Source organism: Oncorhynchus mykiss, chromosome 12 (genome assembly GCF_057628025.1).
Source record: "Oncorhynchus mykiss isolate SJ-2025 chromosome 12, ASM5762802v1, whole genome shotgun sequence".
Taxonomy (NCBI): Eukaryota; Metazoa; Chordata; class Actinopteri; order Salmoniformes; family Salmonidae; genus Oncorhynchus; species Oncorhynchus mykiss.
In genome coordinates, this window is record NC_143033.1 from 79,962,733 (window position 1) to 79,976,569 (window position 13,837).

A 13,837-nucleotide genomic window follows, 5' to 3' on the forward strand; every position below is an offset into this window, starting at 1 on the left:
GTGTGTACGTGTGTGTGTGTGTGTGTGTGTAGTTCTCAGTTTGTTCAGAAAGAGAGGGTAAAGAAGGGACAAAATGGCGTAGGGTTAGCACGGTGGTGTAAGGTGAGCCTCATGAGCGGGGTGGGTTAGTCAAACAGGGCATGTTACGAAGCTGGAGAGAGAGAGGGAAGAAGAGGGGCGGTAGGAGGGAGAGAGAGAGTGAGCTGAGGGAGAGCATAGAGGGAGTGAAGCAAGGGAGTGTAGGGAGGGAGGGTGAGAGCAGCAGAGGGCTTCAGATGGTTTCCATGTGGTGGGGAGGAGTGTGGAGCAGAGCTGGCTCGGGGCGGGTGTGGTTGGACACTAATGAGAAAAGTGCAGTGGGTAATGGAGGAGGCATATGAGCGAGAGGCAGTGCGGTGGAGAGAGAGAGCCCGCTGCCTGAGGGGCAGGCTCCAGATGGGCCAAATAAACAGTGAGAGGTCAGTTTAACACACACGGTAAACCACACACACGGTAAAACATACACACGGTAAAACACACATTCACAACAAATCATGGGATGAGGAGAGGGAGGGGAAATACACCAGTGAGATTTAGGGAGTAGTTAGGCAGTTTGGGAATAAGAAATATTTTGGCATGTATCCATTCACCTAAGTAAGTTTCCTGAGTTGGGCCGATAATCTCAATGAAAACAGACAGGTTTCCTACACACAAAAAATACACATACACGCATGCACACCACATGAAAACACGCACGGAAACACATACTCACACACTGTGGAAAGCAGCAGAAAGTGCTAATGTGCTAATGCAGAAGTTTGGTAGTGTTGGTACTAGTGTTGATGAGAGTAAGGGCTTGATTAAATCCGTAGCGCTGAAGAGCTGTCCTACAGCACGATAGAAATGTAAAGGCAATGTTCCTGAGTTAGCGGAGACTGTAGTCATGGTAACGCTGAAGAGCTGTGCTACAGCACGATAGAAATGTAAAGGCAATGTTCCTGCGTTAGCGGAGACTGTAGTCATGGTAACGCTGAAGAGCTGTGCTACAGCACGATAGAAATGTAAAGGCAATGTTCCTGCGTTAGCGGAGACTGTAGTCATGGTAACGCTGAAGAGCTGTGCTACGGCACGATAGAAATGTAAAGGCAATGTTCCTGCGTTAGCGGAGACTGTAGTCATGGTAACGCTGAAGAGCTGTGCTACGGCACGATAGAAATGTAAAGGCAATGTTCCTGCGTTAGCGGAGACTGTAGTCATGGTAACGCTGAAGAGCTGTGCTACAGCACGATAGAAATGTAAAGGCAATGTTCCTGCGTTAGCGGAGACTGTAGTCATGGTAACGCTGAAGAGCTGTGCTACAGCACGATAGAAATGTAAAGGAAATGTTCCTGCGTTAGCGGAGACTGTAGTCATGGTAACGCTGAAGAGCTGTGCTACAGCACGATAGAAATGTAAAGGCAATGTTCCTGCGTTAGCGGAGACTGTAGTCATGGTAACGCTGAAGAGCTGTGCTACAGCACGATAGAAATGTAAAGGCAATGTTCCTGCGTTAGCGGAGACTGTAGTCATGGTAACGCTGAAGAGCTGTGCTACAGCACGATAGAAATGTAAAGGCAATGTTCCTGCGTTAGCGGAGACTGTAGTCATGGTAACGCTGAAGAGCTGTGCTACAGCACGATAGAAATGTAAAGGCAATGTTCCTGAGTTAGCGGAGACTGTAGTCATGGATTGAATCGAGCCCTAAAGCTGTTTGCTCACCTGTGTCTGCTGCGGGATGTTCAGAAAGTTGTTGTCCCGTGATCCGATGCTGACAAACCTGTTGGGAGCTGGGGCCCCTGACGTGGAGTAAGCTGCAGACAGACACAGAAAGGAGAAATGGTCAAACCACAGCCTGTGATCAATAAAAGAAAATTACGGAGCATCGTACTTAAGTTTCATAACAATTTCAGTAAATACTGAAATGAAAATACTGCTTTAAGCTCTCAACCTGACATCACACACATAATTGTTACTGTAAGTCCCCCTAAGCATCATAGAGTAGGGCTACTGAACTGAGCCGGACATCTCCAAACTATAACCCTGGTCCCATTGGGGTTGAAGCAAATTAAGGGAAGTTTGAGGTCAATATGGACTGCAACACAAAGGTTGTTATTACAAACCCTTCTAACATGTGAAGAATCTGATACTGGAAAATTGCTGTAGTGTGTGTGTAGTGTGTGTGTAGTGTGTGTGTAGTGTATGTAAGTCTGTATTATTTAGCAGCATACACAAACGTTAAGTACACTTTGAGAAAAAAAGGTGCTATCTGGAACCAAAAAGGCTTTTTCTGCTGAGAACCCTTTTAAGAAGCCCTTTTGTTTCCAGGTAGAAATCTTTTCTACATGGAGTAGAACCCTTTCCAGAGAGGGATCTACATGGAACCCAAAAGGGTTCTAGCTGAAACCAAAAAGTGTCCTTTTATGGGGACAGATGCAGAACCCTTTTGGAACCCTCGTGTTTGAGAATCAGTAACATAGATAAAATACATAAAAGACTTTGAGACATTGATTGAGGGGGTTGAAAAAAATGTATAAAACAAAACACAATAATACAAAAATCTGAAATATAAAAAAGAGAAGGAAAAAAAAAGAAAAAAAAGTGCTCCGTCCAGTGCCCCTCCTGTCATAGGTGAGAAGCGTTTTGGCAGACACGCCCCATAGCTAGACACACCCTTCTAATGGACACACCCCTTCAGTCTAAAACTGCACATACATAAGCAGAACTCCAAGTCTGACCTTCAAAGCAACAACACCACCAACTCAGATAAAAAAAAATATATATCAATTCAACTAAAAAGTAAAATATAACTCTAAATATTATTTTCATGTTTGGATATTTTTGGGGGAAATGGCAGAATAACTGGAGCATGATGTTTTGGAGTCCACATAAACTGCCCTAAATATGTGCCACTAGTAAAAAAAAAAAGAGTGAGAGTGAGCAATTTAGAGTGAGCAATTGACAAAAAGGAAATGAAAACTCTATTTCTATTTTAGACTACTTCCGATCTCAAATGACATCTCGGGGGCTGGCCAAATGAGTTAAATAAAACATATAAATGGAGGAAAACCAGGATGGCAATCTTCTGCATTAACATCTGTGAGCGCAGAGGCACAGGGGTATCGAGGAAGGGTTAGTGTCATTCAAGGCAGGGCTCAGGATGGGTGTTCTAAGAGAAAGAGGATGGGCCTAATATAGAGCCCTGGAGGACACCACAAAAGGGTCATCAGAGGAGAATGGTGACAGGCTTCTGTCATAACTCTAGGGTCAGTATGATCCCAGACGGTGAAGGAGGTGAGAGGTGAGCTGGGGGGGGGGGGTATTTACTATGGGAGTGGGCAGAGGATGGGGGCCCTAAGATACAGAGGAGGGGCAGCTCCAGTAAAAAATAAATAATTATTGGGTGATTTTGGTTTTGGTTCTGACTTGGTCTGTGGGGTCACTTACACGGAGATGTGGGCGAGGTCAGTCCGCCGTCGGGAGGCGTGCTGCTGGATTTAGAGTCGGACATGGGGAGGGGCACTGGGCGGGCCACTGGGGGAGGTGGAGGCAGCAAGAAGGAGCCTGGCATTTTGCTCTGGCCGCTCCCGTTTGGCTGCGGACAACACAAACAGGGTCAGGAGGGCGACATGTGACAACCCGCACACGGCATGAGAGGACGCAGCTCCAGAGACCAGGTCCAAAAAATATCCATGATGGGTGGTGGGAGAGGTGGGGGTGTTGGAAACAACAGCCAAACGAATGATGTATGTGCATTGCGTCATTTATGGAGGTGTACAAAATAATAATCACCACAAGGGTTGATAGGGGATTTGGAGCAGAGGGGAGTTCTGGGGTGGTCCATGGTGGAGGGGTGAGTGGGGTGAGAGCACAATTGGTGGTGGGGTTTGTCCATAACATGGCAACAAATCAAAACATGGGAAAAATACTCCACTAAGAAAACATGACACCAACAACACGCAAAATAATAATTACAATAAAAACGGAAGACAGAACATGTATGCTCGATTGAAATGTGCTGTGATTGTAGGCTTTCGTGCTGATGATTACATAATCTGAGGGGGTGGGCGGAGCAAAAGAAAAAAGGGAACCTTAGGGTCTGGAAGAGCACAGGACAAGGAAAAAAGATTAAGTACAGAAAACCCTGGACCAACAGGAAATTGTCAATAGTAGTATTTTGCTTTCTCTCCTCACTGGTGCAAAAGTTTGGCAATTGGTTAAAGTAAAAAAAAAAGAAAGAATCAGAAAGTCAACCCTGTTTCCTTACCTTGCATACTACATAACTTAAAGGTTTTCATGTTTTTCACTGTTATAGTTTCACTCCTCTATCATCATACTGTATCTATACTTAACAGCAAATGGTGTCCGCAGTGATGAAACACAAACAAACCTGTGGTCTCTATCTCAGTACTGTACTCAGTGTAGTGTTTACACAGGGAAACACAGTACATATCTATACAGTGTTAATAATCACCACTTCATTTAGTCATGCTTGTGTCGTTTGCATGGCCACACATTAGATCGTAGAATTCTATTCTTACTGCCTTCATTTGTCTTTTGTTGTGCCCATGTGTGATTATATTTGTGTACAAGTGGTTGGTGTCACTCAGCCCCTGAACTCTCCTCTTACATCAAACCTTACCTGGCCGCCAGACTGTCCCGAACCATCAGCGCAGACAAACTGCACAAATTCCTTCAGGGGGTCCTGTCCAGGATGGTGGTGGTAGCGAATGGTGGGGTGGGTGAAGTACGGGCTGGACTGCTGGATGATGGAGGGGGAGGGGAAGTGCAGGGCAGAGGCTGAGGCACGGGGGCTCCCTGAGAAGAGGCATACGTTAGTTAGATAGATGAAATGAGGGAGAGTGAATAAGAGATCAACAGAGATTAACAGCGAGACATGCAGTTCAGCAGTGAACACTCACTGGGCTTTTAGTTTAACAGTCAACAGGGGCCACATCTTAAGACCAAGGGACAGGAACATTGAGTGACATCGGTCCAAATAGGAGTTTCATTTCATTAAATCATATTAGATTGAGGGTGAAAATGTATTACAAGAAAGAATGAGGCTTTACAGGAAATGCTTACACATAAACAAGCACACAAACGCAATGGTCTACATTACAAAAGCAGTCCCCAAACCACACAAAAAAATAAAAAGCACAAAGAGATCATTGAGCATCGTCTTAAATTAGAATGTCTTAATGCCTGTGCGTCTGTGTGCTGTTTTGTGGGTGTGATTCACAGGCGCCACAGCAATTTGGCATTTAAATAGGCAAGCTGCTTTCCAACGATCCTCTATGACAAGACTAATCTTTATGTTCACACTGTACGTGTGAGTTTATGTGCATGTGTTAGTGGTCTACACATGGATGATATCTATTTGGTTGTGTGCAGGTGGGGGGTGGGGGGGGTGAGGGGGGGGTTAAATGTCCCTGTGTTGCTGCGTCTGTAAGGGAATACAGAAGCTCTCTTTTGTGCCTGCATGAGAGGGTGAGAAAATATCTCGCTTTAAGTCACCCAGCTGAGCTGAATATGGAGACTGAGGTGTGAATGAACGTTTGAATGGGACACAAAGCCCTCTCTGTCAGATGTATATCCATTACCAAATCTCCTTGATTTGTATTAGAGGGGCGCACCCTCTCCCTTTTTCTTCTGATGTGCCAGTCTACCCCCTTCAGTGTTGCCCCACCCGGCAGGGCCTCCAGCTGCCCGCGTGAGGCTGCCAACTCCAGTGTGTTACCCCCAGACAGGGCCCTGTGCCCCCCAGCCAAGCAGCACATCGCTCCCTGCCAGGCTCCATGCTACCCCAGTGGAGCCGTATCCCCGCTCCCTTAGTCCCCCTTAATCCCATTAGAGACTGGGCTAGGGCCAAGCTCTCTGGGGGGGGGGGGGGAGCTATACCCCAACCCCCCCACCCCCATACCGCCTGGATCTACGGCACAAAACAACAACAACAACGCAGTAAACACTTTCACACAGGCATGGGAATGACATACATAACTAGTTTGTTGAAGAGACAAAATACATGTGCTCCTTTCAGTATTGTCAAGGGAGCGTTGCCTAACTGCTCCAGAGGCAGAGTACACTCTTAGAAAAAAAGGTGCTATCTAAAAGGCTTCTTCGGCTGTCCCCATAGGATACTTTTGGTTATCCTGTCCCCATGGTTATCCTGTCCCCATTGTTATCCTGTCCCCATGGTTATCCTGTCCCCATGGTTATCCTGTCCCCATGGTTATCCTGTCCCCATTGTTATCCTGTCCCAATGGTTATCCTGTCCCCATGGTTATCCTGTCCCCATGGTTATCCTGTCCCCATGGTTATCCTGTCCCCATGGTTATCCTGTCCCCATGGTTATCCTGTCCCCATGGTTATCCTGTCCCCATGGTTATCCTGTCCCCATGGTTATCCTGTCCCCATGGTTATCCTGTCCCCATGGTTATCCTGTCCCCATTGTTATCCTGTCCCCATGGTTATCCTGTCCCCATGGTTATCCTGTCCCCATGGTTATCCTGTCCCCATTGTTATCCTGTCCCCATGGTTATCCTGTCCCCATTGTTATCCTGTCCCCATGGTTATCCTGTCCCCATGGTTATCCTGTCCCCATTGGATAACCATGTAGGACCCTTTCAATAGAGGGGTCTGCGTGGAACCAAAAAGGGTTCTCTCTGGAACCAAAAAGGGTTCTCCTATGGGTACAGGTGATGAACCCTTTTGGAACCCTTTTTTCTAAGAGTGTAGGAGGCAATCTCAGCATCTCTGAGGTAGATGTCATTACATGGTGGTCAACCTCACTGCTTCTGATCAATTTAGGAACTTTTATCTTTGAGTTGGGAGTTCAGATAAGTTCAGATACTCATTATCTATGGTGAACTGTTCACCCTTCACAATGACTTGCTTTGAGCTCTTGAGAAATGACTTCAGAACTGCTGGTTCATAGTGATGATACGATTGAGAATGCAAATGTCCCAGTTATACAGCCCTGTGGCAACTGTTGATATCTGATTTTATCATGAGATCTTTGTCGATGACCCCAGGGGGTTGAAATAACCACTGGCTCACACAATGACTCTGTTCCACTGCCAGATACAATAACAGTAAGCTCTTCACACACTCCCTGGGTTCCCCGACCATAGGCGTCTCAGTCAGAGAGAGAAAGAGAAAAGAAAGAGAGGAGAAGAAAGAGATAGATGACTTATAATAATTGATGGTGAACGGCATAAGCATAAAGCATTTTAAGGGAAAATGGCAAGACATTGTCAGCCGTGAGCCAGGAGAAATACTCAACAGAACAAGAACAAATGTCTTCTCTAAAAATACAGGACTCATGAGAATGTTAGGGCTGTACACCAAGTTTCTATCAGGCTCTGTATAATAATGTTCTGAAGCCAATGAATCATGTGCACTTCGTGAACTAACTACATGTACCGGTTGTAAGACTATAGTTGTGGGTTGGGGCAGTGTGGCTCGGGGAGGTGGTGATCAGGGAAGGTGGTGGTCAGAGAAATGGAGGTACAGAATGGAGGCTCTTCACCCAGTCACCTAAGCACCCAACCACAGACTGACAGAGACTGATCTCTTTACAGGGAGCAGGAAGGAACAACTGTATGTTATACTCTAGCCTAATTTGCATTCGGAAAGTATTCAGACCCCTTCCCCTTTTCCACATTTTGTTATGTTACAGCCTTATTTTCCTCTTCAATCTACACACAATACCCCATAATGAAGAAAGAAAAACAGTTAAAAAATGTATTTTTTAAAACCTGAGGTTTTGCTGCGATCCTTTGCTATGAGACTCGAAATTGAGCTCAGGTGCATCCTGTTTCCATTGATCATCCTTGAGATATTTCTACATCTTGATTGGAGTCCACCTGTGGTAAATTCAATTGATTGGACATGATTTGGAAAGGCACACACCTGTCTATAAAAGGTCCCACAGTTGACAGTGCATGTCAGAGCAAAAATCAAGCCATGAGGTCGAAGGAATTGTCCATAGAGCTCCGAGACAGGATTGTGTCGAGGCACAGATCTATGGAAGGGTACCAAAACATTTCTGCAGCATTGAATGTCGCCAAGAACACAGTGGCCTCCATCATTCTTAAATGGAAGAAGTTTGGAACCACCAAGACTCTTCCTAGAGCTGGCTGCCACGCCAATCTGAGCAATCGGCGGAGAAGGGCCTTGGTCCGGGAGGTGAGCGAGAACCCAATGGTTACTCTGACAGAGCTCCAAAAGTCCTCTGTAGAGATGGGAGAAACTTCCAGAAGGACAGCCATCTCTGCAGCACTCCACCAATCAAGTCTTTATGGTAGAGTGGCCAGACGGAAGCCACTCCTCAGTATAAGGCACATGACAGCCAGCTGAGAAATAAGATTCTCTGGTCTGATTAAACCCAGATTGAACTCTTTGGCCTGAATGCCAAGCGTCACGTCTGGAGGAAACCTGACACCATCCCTACGGTGAAGCATGGTGGTAGCAGCATCATTCTGTGGGGATGTTTTTCAGTGGCAGGGACTGGGAGACTAGTCAGGATTGAGGTAAAGATGAACGGAGCAAAGTACAGAGAGATCCTTGATGAAAACCTTGCTCCAGAGTGCTCAGGACCTCAGACTGGGGTGAAAGTACGCGTTCCAACAGGACAACAACCCTAATCACACAGCCAAGACAACGCGGGAATGGCTTCGGGACAAGGCTCTGAATGTCCTTGAGTGGCCCAGCCAGAGCCTGGACTTGAAGCCGATCGGACATCTCTGGAGAGACCTAAAAATAGCTGTGCAGCCACGCTCCCCATCCAACCTGACAGAGCTTGAGAAGATCTGCAGAGGATGGGAGAAACTCCCCAAATACAGGTGTACCAAGCTTGTAGCGTCATACCCAAGAAGACTTGATTCAACAAAGTACTGAGTAAAGGGTTTGAATACTTATGTTAACGTGATATTTCAGTTTTTTTACATGTGCAAACATTTCTAAAAAACAGTTGTTTATTTGTCATCATGGGGTATTGTGTGTAGATTGTTGAGGGGGGAAAAACAATTGAATCCATTTTAGAATAAGGCTGTAATGTAACAAAATGTGGAAAAAGTCAAGGGGTCTGAATACTTTCCGAATGCACTGTATATTCTGTGCCTCAGGTTTCTTTCAAAAACATAACTCTACTGCCGTTGTTCCTCACAGGGTGGGACAGCAGAGCCTTCCCCTATGGACACCACTCACTGCCACCCCTCCACTGGGTCTGGGTCAGGGGATGGGGGATGGGCAGGGGGTTGGGAGGGCTGTCAGGGGGGTCTCACCTGGTCTCACTCCCGCCAGCATTGGCAGCGGGTGGTGGGTGAACGCCATGCGAGGCGACCTCGTCTGCTGCGACAGGGCGCTGAAATCGAATTTCCCCGGCTTCTTAAGAGAACCAGGCGAGGAGAGTCCTGGCAAAAATGGGATCAACAAAATGGCAGAACAGAGACTTGGGTTTAATGAACAGGCGGCTATTTGCTCTATCAAATCAAATTAACTGAAGACTTAAATTTAGACTCAAGACTTCTACTTAAAAAAATGTAATGGGTTTTATAATTGTGATCTACTAAAATCAATTGATTGATTACACCGATGGATCAACCTCTCTCTCTCTCCATATCTCTCGGTTAGTGTACGGTCTCTGTGCTGTAGCATATCAGAACCAGGGTAGAGTAAAGTGGGGGTCCAGGGGGGAGGGAGTTGTTTTGAAGTGGCGCAGGGTGGGGTGGGTGGGGGGGGGGTTCAGAGGAAGGCTTGGGGCACAGTGTCAGAGGGGAGAGAGAGAGCTGGGAAATGCAATGGCATTATAATTGCTGCCACCATTGGAGTATATGAGCGAAAGACAGGATTCTGATCGCTGGCATTCTACTCTGGTAACTGGTAACTGGTCCTCTGCGTGGAGTCCATGAGCAAGCATCCAGTTCCCAAACTCACCATTGGTAGGGCTTGTCTCAGGGTATAGGAAAATCAAATAAAAAACCACAACATCCCACCACCATCCCACACCAGCAGTGATCTCAGCACCCAGCATCCCTATAGACAGCAGGACCTCCAGCTATATGACAACACTGTGAATACATCCTCCCTCCCACACACCCTACAGACTGCACTTGTTAACGTGCCTGTTTACAAGGAGTGTGATTTTGGACTGCATCACAGCTAGGCCAGAATGTGTTTCTGTGGCACATTGACTGGCCAGAATTTGTTTCTGTGGCACATTGACTGGCCAGAATGTGTTTCTGTGGCACATTGACTGGCCAGAATGTGTTTCTGTGGCACATTGACTGGCCAGAATGTGTTTAAGTGGCACATTGATTGTGTGTAGCTATATTCAGATATATTGTAGCTGCAGCCTGCCAACAAATATATCAATATGTCCTTTAATTTAGTGGCCTACTGCTTGTAAGTCAGTCTGTCAGTTGTATGTAACTCTGGGCTGGTGGGAGGGAGACTCGGCTGCCTTGTGTTAATGCATCTCCTACAGATATGGTAGATACAGAACACACACACACAAGCTGTTCAGTCAGGGTGGCAAGCAGACGGCCCAATGCCAATGAAGGATGGATGGAAAAGGGGAGAGAGAGTGAGAGAAAGTAAGGGAGTGGAAGAGTGACGGCATAGCCTGCACATATATTTAACAACTTATCAATGTGTCCTCCTACTTCTATAAATGTCAGTTGAGGCTTCAGGACTATGAACTATTCCCCAGTTTGGTAAAAACAGGCACACTAATGATAGGCCAGGCTTACCAACTGGCCCAGAAACATGGCCAAATGTGTAAGAGCTGCAGAGTAAAGAGACTGTTTTATGATCAAGGCCTCGTGAGGCAGGGTTTGAGGGAAATTATTTTGATGTATGGTAATCGGAACAGGCAATTTAGAATTGTAGGGTTTGTGACCATTGCCAAGTGGTGTGTTTGACCTCAGGGAGCCACGATACTCAAAGAATGAAATCAAGTATTGGAGAGAATAATTAACAAATTAAGAAATAAAAATAATTTTGCACTCAAACACACATTTTTCTACATGCATGCCCTGAGTCACAAACATATACTGCACAGTTTGTGACATTATGTGCATACACACACGCACGCACACAAAAATCATTTTTAACAAATTCACAAACAGAAAAAAACCCTGACTAGCAAGAAGTCCCATAAACGACTAAACGACACATATTCACACAAATAAAACAAACACATGAAATAAAAAGGGGATAGTTTCAGTACGGCCTCGGGAGATGCTGAAATAGCTTTTACAAGCTGAGCATATAAACTCTAACGAGGCAACCGTTCTGAAATACGTTTTTGAAGTGTTACTTCGGGAAACATTTGATCACAACAATTACCCACAATGCTTCTGACTGCAGCGTTGCAGCTGGGCCTGCGTGGGCATTGGTAAGTATAGAAATGGGTAGGCGGGCACGTATGTTCTGCTAGGCAGGAATGTGTGACACCAAGTGGGAGTGGGGAGTGTGATGATCCATTTGGTGGCATGGTATTAATGATGATAAAAACACAGCATGGCACTCAGGCACTTTAAGAGGATTGGGACATTAAAATAGGAATGTGTCTCACCCAGTGAACCGCTACTGGCTATATGAGACAAATGTTCAGGGTGGACATGCTGAATATAACCACCAAGGCTAAAGGGGGATTGGGCACTCTGTGATTTCATTTAGTTATCGTAACAAATGTGACGTCTGGGTGAAGAGCTGGGCTGGAGAACAAGGCCAAGATGCCCAAGGAAAGATTTGCATGTTAGAGTTAACAGAAGTTACTCTGATCTCTCTCTTCCAGTTTCTGTTTCTCTCTGAGTGAGTGTGTGTGTGTGCCTGTGTGTTTCCTTGCACTCGTTTGTATGCGTGAGCGAGCACGATCGATTGTTCTGCGCTATTTCTCAGACCAACTCCTGGCACACGGCTTGGGCAGACTGGCAGCCAATCAACTGCTCCCATGACCCTTCAGCCTCGTCACGCTAACAAGCTGGCTGCCACAAAAAAAACCTAACTGTCAGAGGACCGTGACCCCCCCCCCGCCCCACAACCAGAAAGAGGAACACAGACATACAAACACATATACATACCGCTCACTCCCATCAACACACATACACATCATCAAAAACACAATGTTCCCTACTACACATATCTCCTTCCACAAGCTATCTCAGACCAATACGATGACTACAGTACAGTGATGGGCTGAGCTTGCAATGAAGTGAGAGAGGAGAAGGAAACAACCAATGAAAATGCATAGAGGCGTATCAATGTCCCCTCAGCAGGCACCGGAGACAGCAGAGCAGGAGACAGCAAAAGTAATGATGAATTACATGATCACCTCATATGCCTCAGAGCCTTCCATTCAGGTAGTGAATCACCTTTGGAGGGGAGCTGAGACCCTCTCCCCCTCTTCCCCCCTCCTCCCCCTACACCACCACCACCACCACCAGAACAGATGTCTGCTGTAACCCAGTAGCTCCCATTGCTGTAGACACATGGAAGTACCATCTGGACCGGAACGCTGCTACTCTCCAGATTGTGTGTGTGTGTGTGTGTGTGTGTTTGTACACGTTTGTGTGTGTTTGTACACGTTTGTGTGTGTGTATGTGGAATATTTTAGAGACAGACGGTGCCGTGTGCCTTGACGGCACACCTGAGTGCATTTAGTCTTGTTTGTTTGTGTTGTATTCCTCTTCCTGTCCTGCCTGTTGGAGGAGGCTATGACAGGTGGGGGGGGGGGGGGGGGCAGAACAGCACCGCCTCAGTAACTGACTGGGTGAAGCATCTCACAGCAACTCAACAGGAGACAGGGCCTCACTCTGGAATCTCTACCCACTCTCACAGGGCTATACCACTGATGCATGTGTTGCTGACTAAATTACTAAATGACTGCAATCCAAAACTCTTCTGCAATGTAAATTAACTGAAATTTGAATTTTGAATGAGCGAATGCAAAAAGAGTGCAAAAAATTAATTGAAATCAATTAAACATTAAAATCAATTAAACATTGAAATCAATTAAATAAATGCACAATAGGTTACAGTTTTTTGGCAGCCTGAATCAGAAAATATACAACCCTAATCAAGCCCTCTACCTTGAGCAAGTGGACACAGTGTTTGAGAGGTAGTAATAGACTTGGTGAAGCTACTGGGTTACCAAAAGGCTTTGGTACTTCCACAAACCACAACAGATATCTGGGAGAGAAACGAGAACAACCCAATAGCAGCAGAGAGGAGAGGGATGGAGAGAGGGATGGCGAGAGGGACAGAGAGAGGGATGGAGAGAACACTCGCTAGGAAGTATGGAAAAATAGACAAGCAGAGAGACAGAGAGATGCATACAGTACAAGTTGAGGACAGCATGAGTTAATGTACATTATAGATTATAATACATATATATGAGTGCAATGTTTTCTAACCATGGTAAGGAAACTGCACGCCATCGTTTTCATGCTTTATCTTCCTCTCTTGCACACTGGCCAAATGGTGCTGCACTGGAAGTCCAAACAGGAGAGAAGGGCACAGTTAACAACGGAGGAGGGGTAATTAGCAGGGTGGAACGTTAACCACAATCCACGCAGTTGATGACATGAGAGCTAAGTACAGAATGATCGACATGTAATGAAATAAGAACAGTGGCACAATTAGGAATATTATGTAGTTATAACGTGTTTGTAAATGAACTGCGTCCATATAGAGGCCACATTAAGGCAGACACATTTTACAAATACATTCACTGCTCTCCCTCCACCTTTCCCAATGGCTACCATTAGAATAGGAGGCTTCTGTGAGGGCTGGGGATGGAAAGGGATGCATACCT

The 13,837-nt window shown here is 45.9% G+C and overlaps 1 protein-coding gene across 50 annotated transcripts in view; it reads right to left on the reverse strand.

Moving 5' to 3' along the window:
- The window catches only part of nfixa (nuclear factor I/Xa), a 131,499-nt gene that overhangs the window by 6,949 nt on the left and 110,713 nt on the right, over nucleotides 1–13,837 (reverse strand). For 12 of the 50 annotated variants that reach the window (XM_090193562.1, XM_036938512.2, XM_090193567.1 and 9 more), the window contains 5 exons: nucleotides 13,437–13,511; nucleotides 9,303–9,431; nucleotides 4,658–4,833; nucleotides 3,463–3,610; nucleotides 1,738–1,829 (listed from right to left, as the gene is read on the reverse strand). In XM_090193562.1, coding sequence (XP_090049688.1) covers nucleotides 1,738–1,829; nucleotides 3,463–3,610; nucleotides 4,658–4,833; nucleotides 9,303–9,431; nucleotides 13,437–13,511 — 620 coding nt within the window. The remainder of the gene's footprint in view (nucleotides 1–1,737; nucleotides 1,830–3,462; nucleotides 3,611–4,657; nucleotides 4,834–9,302; nucleotides 9,432–13,436; nucleotides 13,512–13,837) is intronic. The other 38 variants (XM_090193593.1, XM_090193599.1, XM_036938522.2 and 35 more) reach the window with 5 other exon arrangements.